The sequence below is a fragment of the Aquarana catesbeiana genome, linkage group LG02 (assembly GCF_042186555.1).
Source record: "Aquarana catesbeiana isolate 2022-GZ linkage group LG02, ASM4218655v1, whole genome shotgun sequence".
Classification (NCBI taxonomy): Eukaryota; Metazoa; Chordata; class Amphibia; order Anura; family Ranidae; genus Aquarana; species Aquarana catesbeiana.
This window is the reverse complement of record NC_133325.1, coordinates 814,006,790-814,020,453: the sequence shown is the minus strand read 5'-3', so window position 1 is coordinate 814,020,453 and position 13,664 is coordinate 814,006,790. Positions and strand designations below refer to the sequence as shown.

At 43.4% G+C, this 13,664-nt stretch overlaps 2 protein-coding genes across 3 annotated transcripts in view; both read right to left on the bottom strand.

The window, feature by feature from the left end:
- Positions 1-13,664, bottom strand: part of LOC141129552 (myoferlin-like) — a 644,669-nt gene that overhangs the window by 406,542 nt on the left and 224,463 nt on the right. The gene's annotated exons all lie outside the window — the stretch shown is intronic.
- The window catches only part of SLC37A1 (solute carrier family 37 member 1), a 30,653-nt gene that overhangs the window by 7,111 nt on the left and 9,878 nt on the right, over positions 1-13,664 (bottom strand). For both annotated transcript variants that reach the window (XM_073617643.1, XM_073617644.1), the window contains exons 4-11: positions 13,362-13,491; positions 13,185-13,263; positions 6,736-6,871; positions 5,507-5,583; positions 3,815-3,981; positions 3,705-3,736; positions 2,982-3,059; positions 2,359-2,493 (exon numbers count right to left, since the gene is read on the bottom strand). In XM_073617643.1, coding sequence (XP_073473744.1) covers positions 2,359-2,493; positions 2,982-3,059; positions 3,705-3,736; positions 3,815-3,981; positions 5,507-5,583; positions 6,736-6,871; positions 13,185-13,263; positions 13,362-13,491 — 834 coding nt within the window. The remainder of the gene's footprint in view (positions 1-2,358; positions 2,494-2,981; positions 3,060-3,704; positions 3,737-3,814; positions 3,982-5,506; positions 5,584-6,735; positions 6,872-13,184; positions 13,264-13,361; positions 13,492-13,664) is intronic.

Sequence of the window (13,664 nt, the reverse complement as noted above, 5' to 3'; positions counted from 1 at the left end):
AACTAGGACTGTTATCCAAAGTTCAGTTGGTTTATTACCTCCTTGTGCAACAAAATCTTCCTTGAGTTATTCAGTAAACGTTAATATAATATAAACTCATTGAGTGGTTTGACTTATTACTTTAAGGTGGTGTAAAGATGTCTGAACCCAGAGTGTCAGGTGGGTCGGAATGTTCCAGGGTCATGATGGCGCAGATGAGCAGGTAAATCCAAGCAGTCCCCAAGGGGGCTGAGAACAGGTATGAAATAGGGTAGATATTCCTGGTGGGGTCTGCAACATGGAACATGGTTTAGCTTTGCTTTTTAGATTGGTCAAAGTGATGGAAACTGCAGTTTCTAAATGTAAAATAATACACCTACCTGTATGTGTAGTAAGGTGCTGGACTACAGAAACATGGAGGAGGAGACATTTCCCTCTTTACAATCAGATTACTTTTACTTTCTACTGAGATACTGAACCATCTTCCTCTGGCCAGCTGGGAGAAAGCTAAAGCCAAGCAACCCCATAGACTTCAATGCAGGGCGCTTGGAATCCTGGGAATTCCAGAAATATAGGAACTCTCTTTCTGAACTACAGATTCCAGTGTGGCCTGGGCAGAAGCAAGAGGAGTGGCAGGGGATTATTAAACTGCCAGGGAAAGTTCTGTGTCTTGGCACAGAGGAGAGGGGTAGAGAGAGCGCTACTGTGTCCGAATATTCACTTGCCAGCGGGGATGCAAGCCTGACAGACTGAGGGGCCCCCTTCTACAGCAAGCATCCTGGGAACTGGTGAGAGAGCTCATCGTCCACCCTTCACTGTTAGAAGGGACTGACTCACTGCAGACAGGATGTCGAGTCTGCTACAGCCATACCACACCTTTGCCATACCAATCCAGCATTTATGCCATATCTATACCAAGCCTTTACTGCACCTGAACCACATCCACCCTTGCACCTGTGCCAATACTATGCCGAGACTATACTGTGCGCAGGTTAATTGGGACTGTAATTAAGTGCACCAACGCTCTTAAAGGGTCCCAACAATAGCTAGTAGAACAACATTTAAAAAAGGACTGCCCCTCCCATAATACTTATCCTACAAACCCCTTTGTTCCCCTGCCCCCTCCACTACCAATCCCCTTTTCTTTTGGATAGTGCCCCTTCAGTCGGTCTAGGCCTAGCATAGTCGCCATTAGCACACTTCAGCTGTATAGTGTCCTGTACTCAGTAAATTAAGCTTTATTGCTGCTCACTGCTGCACTAAGGGTGGCCTTGCTACGGTTTATGCTGATCTGGTTGCCAAGAGTCATCTTTTACCCTGTCCTTACTGGTAATCACTCCGTATACTAAACTGTGTTACTGCCTTTGTTAATCCATTTTATTGCTTGCCTCCTTAGCCACCATATTGGGCGACAATGTATTAAATTTTGCCCTAACTCGTTCAGTGCCTATTTTCTTGGACATCATAATATTAATGGTTACCAGATATTACCTTCAATGATTTCCTGTGATTGCATACTTAGTCCCTCTGTCACACCAGGCTGAGTGTACAGAGGGCAGGGGCAAAAAACAGAGGACCTATGCAGCAGCTCCTATGAGGGTAGTTCTACACATGGAAAAGAGGATTCCTTGATAGAGTACAATATTAGGAGTACAGTGTTGGCCAGAATAACAGAGGAAATAGATTTGAGGGCATGGCCAGGCAGTGGGAAAAGTGAATAGAATTCTAGGATGGATCACTAGAGGGATCACCGGCAGGAGGAAGGAGGTCCCGATTCCTCTATATAGATCTTTATATCTCTAGAAGGATCACCAGGAGGAGGAAGGAGGTCCTGATTCCTCTATGTAGATCTTTATATCACTAGAGGGGTCACCGGCAGGAGGAAGGAGGTCCCGATTCCTCTATATAGATCTTTATATCACTAGAGGGGTCACCAGCATGAGGAAGGAGGTCCTGATTCCTCTATATAGATCTTTATATCACTAGAGGGGTCACCAGCAGGAGGAAGGAGGTCATACTGGAAAGTGAGGTGTGCTTTCCCTTGTAAAAAAAAAAAAAAAAATCAAGAAAATGGAACTCTACTGTGGCTGAACTTCCCCAGAGACAACCTTCGGAACATCACAAAATATGACCTGTTCATAGTCTCCCCAGCGACAACCTATTGGACCTTCCCAGAGACAATCTAATGACATTCCCTCCCAAAGACATTCTGCTCATCCCGCCAGAGACAATCCATTGGACACCACAAAATATAACCACCTGGATCTTCCCAGAGAAAACCTATGGAAAATACTCCAGAACCTGTGACCCCCGCCCCCAGACACTCCTCTGAACACCCCGCCCAGTCAGATGTAGGTTGCCATGTTATGTCACACTCACCGGAATTTGGAGGGCTCCAAAAAAGCTGATGGCAGATGTAGCGCTTTTCCCATTACTGGGTTCCTTCTGTAGGACAACGACGTGATGTGTTGGGTAGACGGGGGATGGTCCCAGCATGCTCTGGGTTTCCCAACTCTGGAACATAGAGGAAGAAATTCTGGCCTTCAATATTCTGAATGAGGCTGCATGGAAGTAACATTTGCATAGAAAGAAGGCGGTGCCCGGGGCAGACATGTTGAGAAGCACCCAACTAGTACCCGGCCAATGCCCCAATAACATAATGGCGCACACTTCAGACAGTAAGGCTCTATTGTATTACATAGTGTTCCCAATCTAACATGTTTCAGGCGCAGGGGAACCTCTGGAGTTTGCTGTGTCATAGGTACATGGAAGCTGCCATAGGGAACGGTAGAGTAGCCCTCTGGCTGTGCAGTGTGACAGGAGTGTGTGAATCATAAGACTAGCTGAACAGAATTACAAATCATTAGGTAGGTGTGTATATTGCTGTTTGCCTGGAGTTTTAAATAAAAAAAAACACGGCATGTGAAACCTTTACCCAGCTAGATTACGACGCAGCAGAAATACCCAGAATTTCCCACACCCCGACCCTGAATATTATTTACCTTCTCAGGTATAGGCTCTTCTGCTCTTAATATTTGATTCTGGATCTTGAAACCGTTACACGTTAAACTGGGAGGAGTCTGTGGATGGGACAACACCTGTGTCAGGTAATGAAGGAGGAGGAGACATATGATAAAAGAACAATAGAAGGTGAATAGAGGAGGAGCATGTCTGGGGATGGGAGTCATAAATGAAGGAACATTGGATAGACCTTCCCGGGAATGTCGTACAATAAGGCCTCACACACACACACACACACACACACACACACACAGACGCTTTCAGGCACCAGACGTAAATTGCGGGAACATTTCTGCATCAGAATGCACTGTATAGCCCGCCAATAGTAATGCATGGCTGTAAATAAGTAGATTTTGCTTCCGTAAACCGGCGCCCTCTCATAAAATCAGATTGCAGTTTTTTGCACGATCCACTATTTAGACCTTGCCTGACTTCATGCTTGCATAGTTTAGGGTTAGGACCTCCATTCATTACTATGGGCAGCTGTACACTGTAGAGGTCTCTCCCAGGTACGGAGATACCCCTACAGTTTCTTTTTGATGCCTAAAAGTGCCCGTGTGTATGAAACCTAAAGGAGCACTAGAGGAGGAGGGAAAGAGGACGAGGATGGACATGACTGGGGATGTTGTCCGGTGGGTTCAGATGTGGCAGAACAGGTCAGAATTGGGAAAAGACCTGACCTCTGACTGAAAGATTCTTCTTACCCGAGGAGGATCGGAGTTGACGTCTCGAGGATCTGCAGTTAGAGAAGAGACAGTCAAATGTAAGATAGCCAAGGATCACAATGCCACACGTTCCAAAATGTATCACTTACGCTCTATGAGGAACAAGAAACAGACGATGCCCATCACTCCAATGATTATACCCGGAACAATAAAGGACATCCCCCAACATGAGGACACCCAGAAACCAGCAATCAGGGACCCCAAAATATTTCCAACAGATGTGTGCGAATTCCACACTCCCATGATGAAACCTCTCCTGTGGAGAGAAGGTAGGTGACATGGGTTAGATATCAGGCTTTGCTGAGACAGAAGATGGATGAGGCCTAGAGCATCATTTGGACAGCCAGAAAAAAAAAAAAAAAAAAAAAAGAAGATTAAAGACTAAGAGCCTCACCAAGACAGAGGATAGAAGAGGGACTGATAGCCTTACCAAGACAGTCAGAAGAAGATGTAAGAAGGGCTGATAACCTTACCAAAACAGCTACAGAATGGAAGAGGACCAAAAGCCTCACTGATACAGCTAGGGGAAGAAAAAAAAAAAAAAAAAAAAAAGAAGGACTGAAAGCCTCAACAAGATAGTCAGGGGATAAAAAGAAGGACCAAGAGTCTCACCCTAGACAGCCAAAGGACGGAGAGGGACTGAGAGAGTCACGAAATGGAAAAGGGACGAGAGTCCCCATGAGAGACCCGGAGAAAGGAAAAGCATTTGGGAGTATTTTCAAAATGGCTAAAAAAAAAAAAAAAAAAAAAAAAGCATTAGAGATCAATAATCCCACCTAGACAACCAGAGGAAGGTACAGGGACCAGGAGCCTCAGCAAGACAACTAGTGGATGGAGGAAACTGAGCAAATCATGTAGAGAGCCAGAGAAAGTACAAGCCAAGAGCATTACCAAGACAGTCAGAAGAAGGAAGGATGAGAGTACACATGCCTCAAGACAGCCAGAGGATGGAAGTGGGAACAAGGGTCTCATCGAAACAGCCAGAGGAAGCAGGAGAAACCAGGAACTTCACTAGGACAGCCAGGAGGAAGAATGAAAGACTTTGCCCCTCATCCATCCTCTGATGATGGTGATGCTCAGAGGCTCACCAAGAACACCAGAGAGGCTCACCAAGAATACATGAGGGACAGAGAGGCTCACCAAGACATACAGAGGATAGAAGAGGGGCATTCAAACTACACAGACAGCCTGAGGAAGGACAAGATGCCAATATTGTCACTTAGACAGCCAGAAGATGGATATGAGAAAAATAATTCTACAGAGAAATCCAGGGGGAGAAAGAGCAACAAACCTACCCGAGAGAGACAGGATTAATAAGACAAAAACTGCATCAACGAGACAGCCATACAAAAAAGGATGAGAGACCGAGAACGTCAAGCCAGCTAGGAGGATGAGACAGTGTCCCTGATGAAGCCAGGAGGTAGAATGAAACCATGAGCATTCCTGAGATAGCCAGAAGGACGAGAGACAGAGCATCACTGAGACAACCAGAGAGGCAAAAGGAAGAGAAGAGAGACCTACACGGGGAGGCCAGAGAATGCTGGTGTGAGAGGGAGTGGAGGAGACAGAGGAAAGGACAGAGGTTGGGAAGGACACAGAAGTGGTCAGCAGGTCAGATAAAATGAAGACTTAGCCCATAGATGAGGTGACAAAGTGCTGAGAGGTCAGTTATTCCATCCATAGAACTTTGAGTCCTTTATAAATATGTCCCTAACCACACTATTTGCAGTACTAATACAGTAACTCCCAATCCAGCAGTTACCAGAAATAAAATCACTTACCTCCCTTTCCCAAACCAGTTCCCGATACAGGTGACCACACTTGGCCATCCAGTGGTCTGCACCAAACCATTCAGCACCTAGGGAGAGAGGAAAGGAAGAATTATGTCCCAAGCGTGTCCAGGACCAAGATGGCAGTATGTCTACTTATCAGCACAATGCACTTCATTTCAGTTAATATATAGTTTCAAAGCATTTGCACTTTTTAATCACTTCTGATTACATGTGAATCAACACCTCATTATTTATTAACTTTAAACCTGTACAGTATGCTAGCTTTGTAACATTTCGATAGGACAGCACTTTCTGACGCTATTAGACTACATAGGCTACACAAATATGGCGTCGAAACAATTTCCGGCTACTGATTATAAAGTCACGTAGGTATCGACCAATCAGAATCCCTGATGAAGTCACGAGGTCACGTGACGTAACCCGTAGGATCCCGTCGGCCACCCCACACGACATTGCACACTGCTCTAACCCAGAAGCTGTCAGTGTGAACCGGAAGCTTTGTACCAGGTGACAGCGTTCCGCCGCCATCTTTACCTGTCACCGCTGCACACTGTATCCACAGTGTGTATACCTTTTTACCCATTTGTTTGGAAAGATTTTTTTTTTTGATTAAATAAAATCGTTTTTAACGAACTACACTATTGGAAGCCCCCTTGTTCCTTCTCTTTTTCTCCTCACTTGGTTGGACTGGAGCCCAGGATCCTGAATCGTCCCTGATCAAAAGCGTCCTTAGTATCAACACACCAGGAACCACCACCAGGGGACATCCTCCAACTACTCCCAGATGATCACCTGCATTTACATCAAGGCTTTATCTTAAGCCCTTTAAGGTAAGGGCAATGGGAGACTTTAAGGGAAGGAAGCCATCGAATCATTGATTTTATGTGAAAATATATCATCCAGCTAAATCTTTCACCAAAGTGTCCAACTGGAAAATAGAAGTTCACATCTTTCACCATTATTGGACATTTTTTTGTTTTTTTATTGGTTTTACACCATTTATATGATTTATTAGTATTTATTGAGTTATTTTTTCCACTTTATGTGTTTGCGCGAAATTTTATTTATACAGTTTATTTTGATGGTGATTCAGTGAGCACTATTTGATTTTGCAGCATCACTCTTATGTTTCTACACACATTTTGATCATTAACGCATTTATATAGTAGCGCAGAGGTCCCATTACTTAGTTTAGACCTGCAGGATAGATCACTTACCTGGATGATAATATAATAGGTTAGATTGTGGATGTTGTAGAAATAGCCCAGTCCGAACAGCGCAGTGAAGAAGCCGCTGGCCACCATGCCAGAAGACAGGAAATAGCGGAGAGGCAAGCGCTCCCCAATCATACCACTATTAGAAAGAGTAGAGTGTAAGCTTACAGAAGCATAACTGGATATACAAGGAACTACAGAAAATGTTAAATTCAGGGAGGGAATCACAATTATCATCAGTCCTTTATATACATTTTGATGCTTATAGTTTACATGAAACCAAATCAGTCTCCCTGGGTTCCTGGAGGACTGGGCTGACTTTAGTCGGTCACCAGTACTATAGAAGGGACGGACTGCACCTAAATGAGGAGGGTGCAGATCTGCTGGGAGTAAAGATGGCCAAAAAGTTAGAGAGGTTTTTTAACTAGGCGATTGGGGGGGGGGGGGGTAGAGATAGTCAGCGGGAACATATTCCAGAGGGTAGTATTGGGGGCATTAGTGGACCAAAGCCCATAAACCCAAGATAAGCATAGTAACAAGTCCTAGTTGTAATCTCAGAACACCCAATAAGAGGATAATATGCGACCCGTCTAAACTATGTGGCATGTTCACCAATGCCAGGAACATGGCTGACAAGATGGGTGAACAATTTGTGCGAGGAGCATTTGGATTTTGTCGGAAATGGTTCAACAGCTCTCATGATTGGCTGGCAACCATTCAAGGGTATTACCTTTATTGCAGGATAGAGGGGGTAAAAAAGGGGGAGGGGTATGCCTATATATAAAGAATAATGTACAAGCGAATGTGAGAAATGACATCACTGAGGGAGCTAGGGAGGAGGTGGAATCCTTATGGGTAGAGCTCCAAAGGGATGAAGCTAAGGGGAAAATAATACTGGGAGTATGCTATAGGCCCCCTAACCTGAGGGAGGGGGGACAGATCTCCTATCACAGTTTGGATTAACAGCAAGGATGGGAAGTGTTATCATAATGGGGGATTTTAATTATCCAGACATAGACTGGGCGGAGGGAACCGCGCATTCATTTAAGGCTCGCCAGTTCCTTAATGTCTTACAGGACAATTTTATGGGTCAGATGGTAGACGCACCAACTAGAAATAAAACATTACTGGATCTACTGACTACCAACAATACAGACCTGATCACAGATGTGGAAATATGGGGCAATTTAGGTAAAAGCGATCACAGGTCAATTAGTTTCAGCATAAAAAAAAGATAAAATATATAACAGAAATAGGAAACATAAAGGGAATACAAAGACAAAAAAAAAAGAGCCAACTTCCCTAAATTACGAACCTTGCTAGAAGGCATAAATTAAAAAAAAACGTCGCCCTCCCATCCACAGAAAGTTCCCTTACAAGGGGTGGATGGTTCTCGGGCAAACCACTGCAGTGTACACCTTGCATGAAGTTGACGACTATCTAACGACACTACCTCCACTTACACCTATGCGCATTTGCGCCTCCCATGAGGAGACACATACACCCCCTAATTTTGCTGTTAGGCAACTTTGCCTCTTAAATGTCTATCTTTTTCATTTCTGTGCAATGCAATGCATTATGTATGTTGACTATACCCTGTATTCATGAAAAATTTCAATAAACTTTTTTGAAAAAAAAAATAAATTAAAAAAAACCTTAGGAACAAAGAACACGGAGGAGAGATGGGTTTGCTTTAAGAGCATATTAAATAAGGGCATTAGCCAATGCATCCCATTGGGTAATAAACATGGTACTATGTAACCTAAACCCAAACCTTAGACCCTCCAACAGCTACCATCCTACACTAATATAACCATCTACAAGACATCAGGTACTAGATCAACAGCAAGAATTGCACCACCCAAGGCATTGGTGACAAGAGCCCCAGAACTGGGCAATCTGGGGTTGTATGATTTTATTTATTTTTTTCCCCCTTTTATAGGTTGAACGAGATGGACTGGTGTCTTTTTTTCAACCTGACTATGTAACGAGAATGTCCAGATGTGGATGATGGTGCATGGACTGCATGTGTTTGTAGTTCAGCCATTTAAAAGAGCGAACTAAAGTCCTGGATGGCTTAACTCCAATGTAAAAATGCATATAAAAGCAAAGGAGAAGGCCTTAAAAAAAATACAAGGCTGAGGGATCATCATCAGCATTCAGACTTTATAAAGAATGCAACAAGAAATGTAAGGGTGCAATAAGGACAGCTAAGATAGAACATGAAAGACACATAGCGGAGGAGAGCAAAAAAAAAATCCCAAGAAATTCTTTAAGTATATAAATAGTAAAAAAAAAAAAAAAAAAAGGAAGAAGAAGAAGGACAGTACATATTGGCCCCATAAAGAATGAGGAAGGACATCTGGTTATAAAGGATGGGGAGATGGCAAAGGTATTGAATTTATTCTTCTCCTCAGTCTTTACGAGTGAATCGGGGGGGCTTCAATAACCAAAACTGCAGTGTTTATCCTCAGGACACAACACAGGAAGCACCTCCATGGTTAACAGAGGACGGAATTAAAATTAGACTTGAGAAACTTAACATTAATAAATCACCGGGACCAGATGGCTTGCATCCGAGGGTACTTAGGGAACTCAGTCAAGTGATTGCAAGACCATTGTTCCTAATTTTTACAGACAGTCTATTGACTGGAATGGTACCAGCTGATTGGAGAAAAGCCAATGTAGCCCCAATATTTAAAAAGGGCCCAAAATACATCCCTGGGAATTACAGACCAGTTAGCCTAACATCAATAGTATGTAAACTCTTGGAGGAGATGATAAGGGACTACATACAAGATTTTAGTAATGAGAACGGTATCATTAGCAGTAATCAGCATGGATTCATGAAGAATCGTTCTTGCCAAACCAATCTATTAACCTTCTATGAGGAGGTGAGTTGCCATCTAGATAAAGGAAGGCCCGTAGACGTGGTGTATCTGGATTTTACAAAAGCATTTGACACAATTCCCCATAAACGTTTACTGTACAAAATAAGGTGCGTTGGCATGGACCATAGGGTAAGTACATGGATTGAAAACTGGCTACAAGGGCGTGTTCAGAGGGTGGTGATAAATGGGGAGTACTCAGAATGGTCAGGGGTGGGTAGTGGGGTTCCCCAGGGTTCTGTGCTGGGACCAATCCTATTTAATTTGTTCATAAACGACCTGGAGGATGGGATAAACAGTTCAATCTCTGTATTTGCAGACGATACTAAGCTAAGCAGGGCAATAACTTCTCCGCAGGATGTGGAAATCTTGCAAAAAGATCTGAACAAATGAATGGGGGAGGGGCAACTACATGACAAATGAGGTTCAATGTAGAAAAATGTAAGATAATGCATTTGGGTGGTAAAAATCTGAATGCAATCTATAGACTGGGGGGAGAACCTCTGGGGGGATCTAGGATGGAAAAGGACCTGGGGGTCCTAGTAGATGATAGGCTCAGCAATGGCATGAAATGCCAAGCTGCTGCTAACAAAGCAAACAGAATATTGGCATTAAAAAGGGGATCAACTCCAGAGATAAAACGATAATTCTCCCGCTCTACAAGACTCTGGTCCGGCCGCACCTGGAGTATGCTGTCCAGTTCTGGGCACCAGTCCTCAGGAAGGATGTACTGGAAATGGAGCGACTACAAAGAAGGGCAACAAAGCTAATAAAGGGTCTGGAGGATCTTAGTTATGAGGAAAGGTTGTGAGCTCTGAACTTATTCTCTCTGGAGAAGAGACGCTTGAGAGGGGATATGATTTCACTGTATAAATACCGGACTGGTGACCCCACATTATACAAATACCGGACTGGTGACCCCACAATATATAAATACCGGACTGGTGACCCCACAATATACAAATACCGGACTGGTGACCCCACAATATACAAATACCGGACTGGTGACCCCACAATATATAAATACCAGACTGGTGACCCCACAATATATAAATACCGGACTGGTGACCCCACAATATACAAATACCGGACTGGTGACCCCACAATATACAAATACCGGACTGGTGACCCCACAATATACAAATACCGGACTGGTGACCCCACAATATACAAATACCAGACTGGTGACCCCACAATATACAAATACCAGACTGGTGACCCCACAATATACAAATACCAGACTGGTGACCCCACAATATATAAATACCGGACTGGTGACCCCACAATATACAAATACCGGACTGGTGACCCCCCAATATACAAATACAGGACTGGTGACCCCACAATATATAAATACCGGACTGGTGACCCCACAATATATAAATACCGGACTGGTGACCCCACAATATATAAATACCGGACTGGTGACCCCACAATATACAAATACCAGACTGGTGACCCCACAATGTACAAATACCGGACTGGTGACCCCACAATAGGGATAAAACTTTTTCGCAGAAGAGAGTTTAATAAGACTCGTGGCCACTCATTACAATTAGAAGAAAAGAGGTTTAACCTTAAACTACGTAGAGGGTTCTTTACTGTAAGAGCGGCAAGGATGTGGAATTCCCTTCCACAGGTGGTGGTCTCAGCGGGGATCAGTGATAGCTTCAAGAAACTATTAGATGAGCACCTGAATGACCACAACATACAGAGATATATAATGTAATACTGACATATAATCACACACATGTTTGGACTTGATGGACTTATGTCTTTTCAACCTCACCTACTATGTTTCCTGAAAATCAGTCCGGGTCTTATATTAATTTTGGTAACAAAAGACACAGTAGGGCTTATTTTCAGGGTAGGTCTTACCATATAATGTGCTGTCCTCTCGCCCCCTCTCTCTCCCTGCCTGACAGGAATCCCCAGTGTGAACCGAGTTAAAAATTGTAAAAATCTTATAATCCACTTTATTACAGTAGTATACACTGTACAATGTGTGTGTTTCTGTAATATAATTGTTGCCAAATACCTTTTTTATATCGCCATTTGGCGCTTCTGTGACCCGCCGGAGCTCTCTTCCCCACAATTATATTACAGAATCACACACATTGTACATTATATACTATGGTAATAGAGTGGATTATAGGATTTTTACAAGCATTTTAAACTAGGGCTTATTTTTGGGATAGGGCTTATATTGCAGCCCTCCTGGAAAATAAAGCTAGGTCTTATTTTCGGGCAAACATGGTACTATGTAACCTAAACCCAAACCTTAGACCCTCCAACAGCTACCATCCTACACTAATATAACCATCTACAAGACATCAGGTACTAGATCAACAGCAAGAATTGCACCACCCAAGGCATTGGTGACAAGAGCCCCAGAATTGGGCAATCTGGGGTTGTATGATTTTATTTTTTTTTTTTCCCCCTTTTATAGGTTGAACGAGATGGACTGGTGTCTTTTTTTCAACCTGACTATGTAAGGAGAATTTCCAGATGTGGATGATGGTGCATGGACTGCATGTGTTTGTAGTTCAGCCATCTCTGGCAGTCATTAATATGGAGCTCAGCACAGGGGACCGCTCCAGCATAAACATTCTGGCTCCGCAATGTCTCTGCTTATGCCTGAAGTATGGAATAAAGCTGAGCTAGGTGTGATGGCCATATTCAAAGGATTGTAACACAAAGCAATATTTAAAGGTAAATCCCAAAGGGCTGCTAAGGGTTACCACAAATATTACATCTTCCTACATCTCTAATCTCCTATGGCGGTAACTTCCCTTTCTTCTCCATTTGCTGGCAAATAAAGGCCTCGCCCCCTCCTATATTCTTCCCATGGCCTACAGCCATTCCATGGGAGCTCCCGTGGCAGATTAATGTTCTGTGTGCAGTGCCACACACAAACAAGATATTTGGGGGGCACACTCTAAAAAATGCACTAAAGATGCAGCCATAAGACCATACAGTAGAATAAAAAAAAATAGAGCGCACACATGCAAAAAAGACATTTACCTCAAGCAAGGCGAGTTTAAAACACCTAAGCATTTCTAGAAAAACATTATCAAAAAATATGGGGATTTGGTCACACCATATTGCTATATGGTGCTAAGCCCACTTACTGCGACAAAGTACCCCATAATCAGTGGGTTCTGACCAAATCCTTTTGGGTGCGGAGCACCTCACTACATAACATAAGTACCTTTAATTAGTGTCCACTTGTGTCATGGGTGGAGACCTTATGATTCTCCCATTTAGAAGAGTGTACTGCTCTCATGGTTCAGAGATGCAGGTTCTCCCACTCCATGGATAGTGTAGGACCCACTAATCATGAGGTACTTTGTCGCAGTAAGTGGGCTTAGCACCATATAGCAATATAGAGGGACCAAATCCCCATATTTTTTCATAATGTTTTTCTAGAAATGCTTAGGTGTTTTAAACTAGCCTTGCTTGAGGTAAATGTCTTTTTTGCATGTGTGCGCTGTAATATTTTCTTCTTCAGTGCCACACACACACACACACACACACACACACACACACAGCAGCCAGTATTACCTAAGGAACATGCCCACCGCATATGCACACAGGAAGGAATAATCCAGAGCTCCCAGTAACTGCTTGTAGTTCTGCTTATCTGTTGAGAGATGAATGGAGATGGTAAGCTGGGGATCCAATATTAATTCATACCATGGCAAGTTCAACAGGACAGAAATTGACATCTCAAGATCTTACCAAAAGGTGCCCAGCCACAGCGTGAAGCATTCTGAACAGCGTTCTCTGTAGATGGCTTCAAGATGACAAATTCCTTGTAGCTGTGAGGCTCAATCTCATGGGGCTCTGAACAATGTTTATGTAATTCTCCCTAGGAGACAAAAGAGAGGCCATCACTAGTATTCCAGCCTTGACTATTGTTATGCAACTCTACCAACTGTGCAATATAAACCCTTGTTCTCTACAACATTGTATTACTGGAAGATCCTCACAAGACAAAATGGCCAACCTTGGCCGCTCCTGGACCACCATGGTGGACAGCCC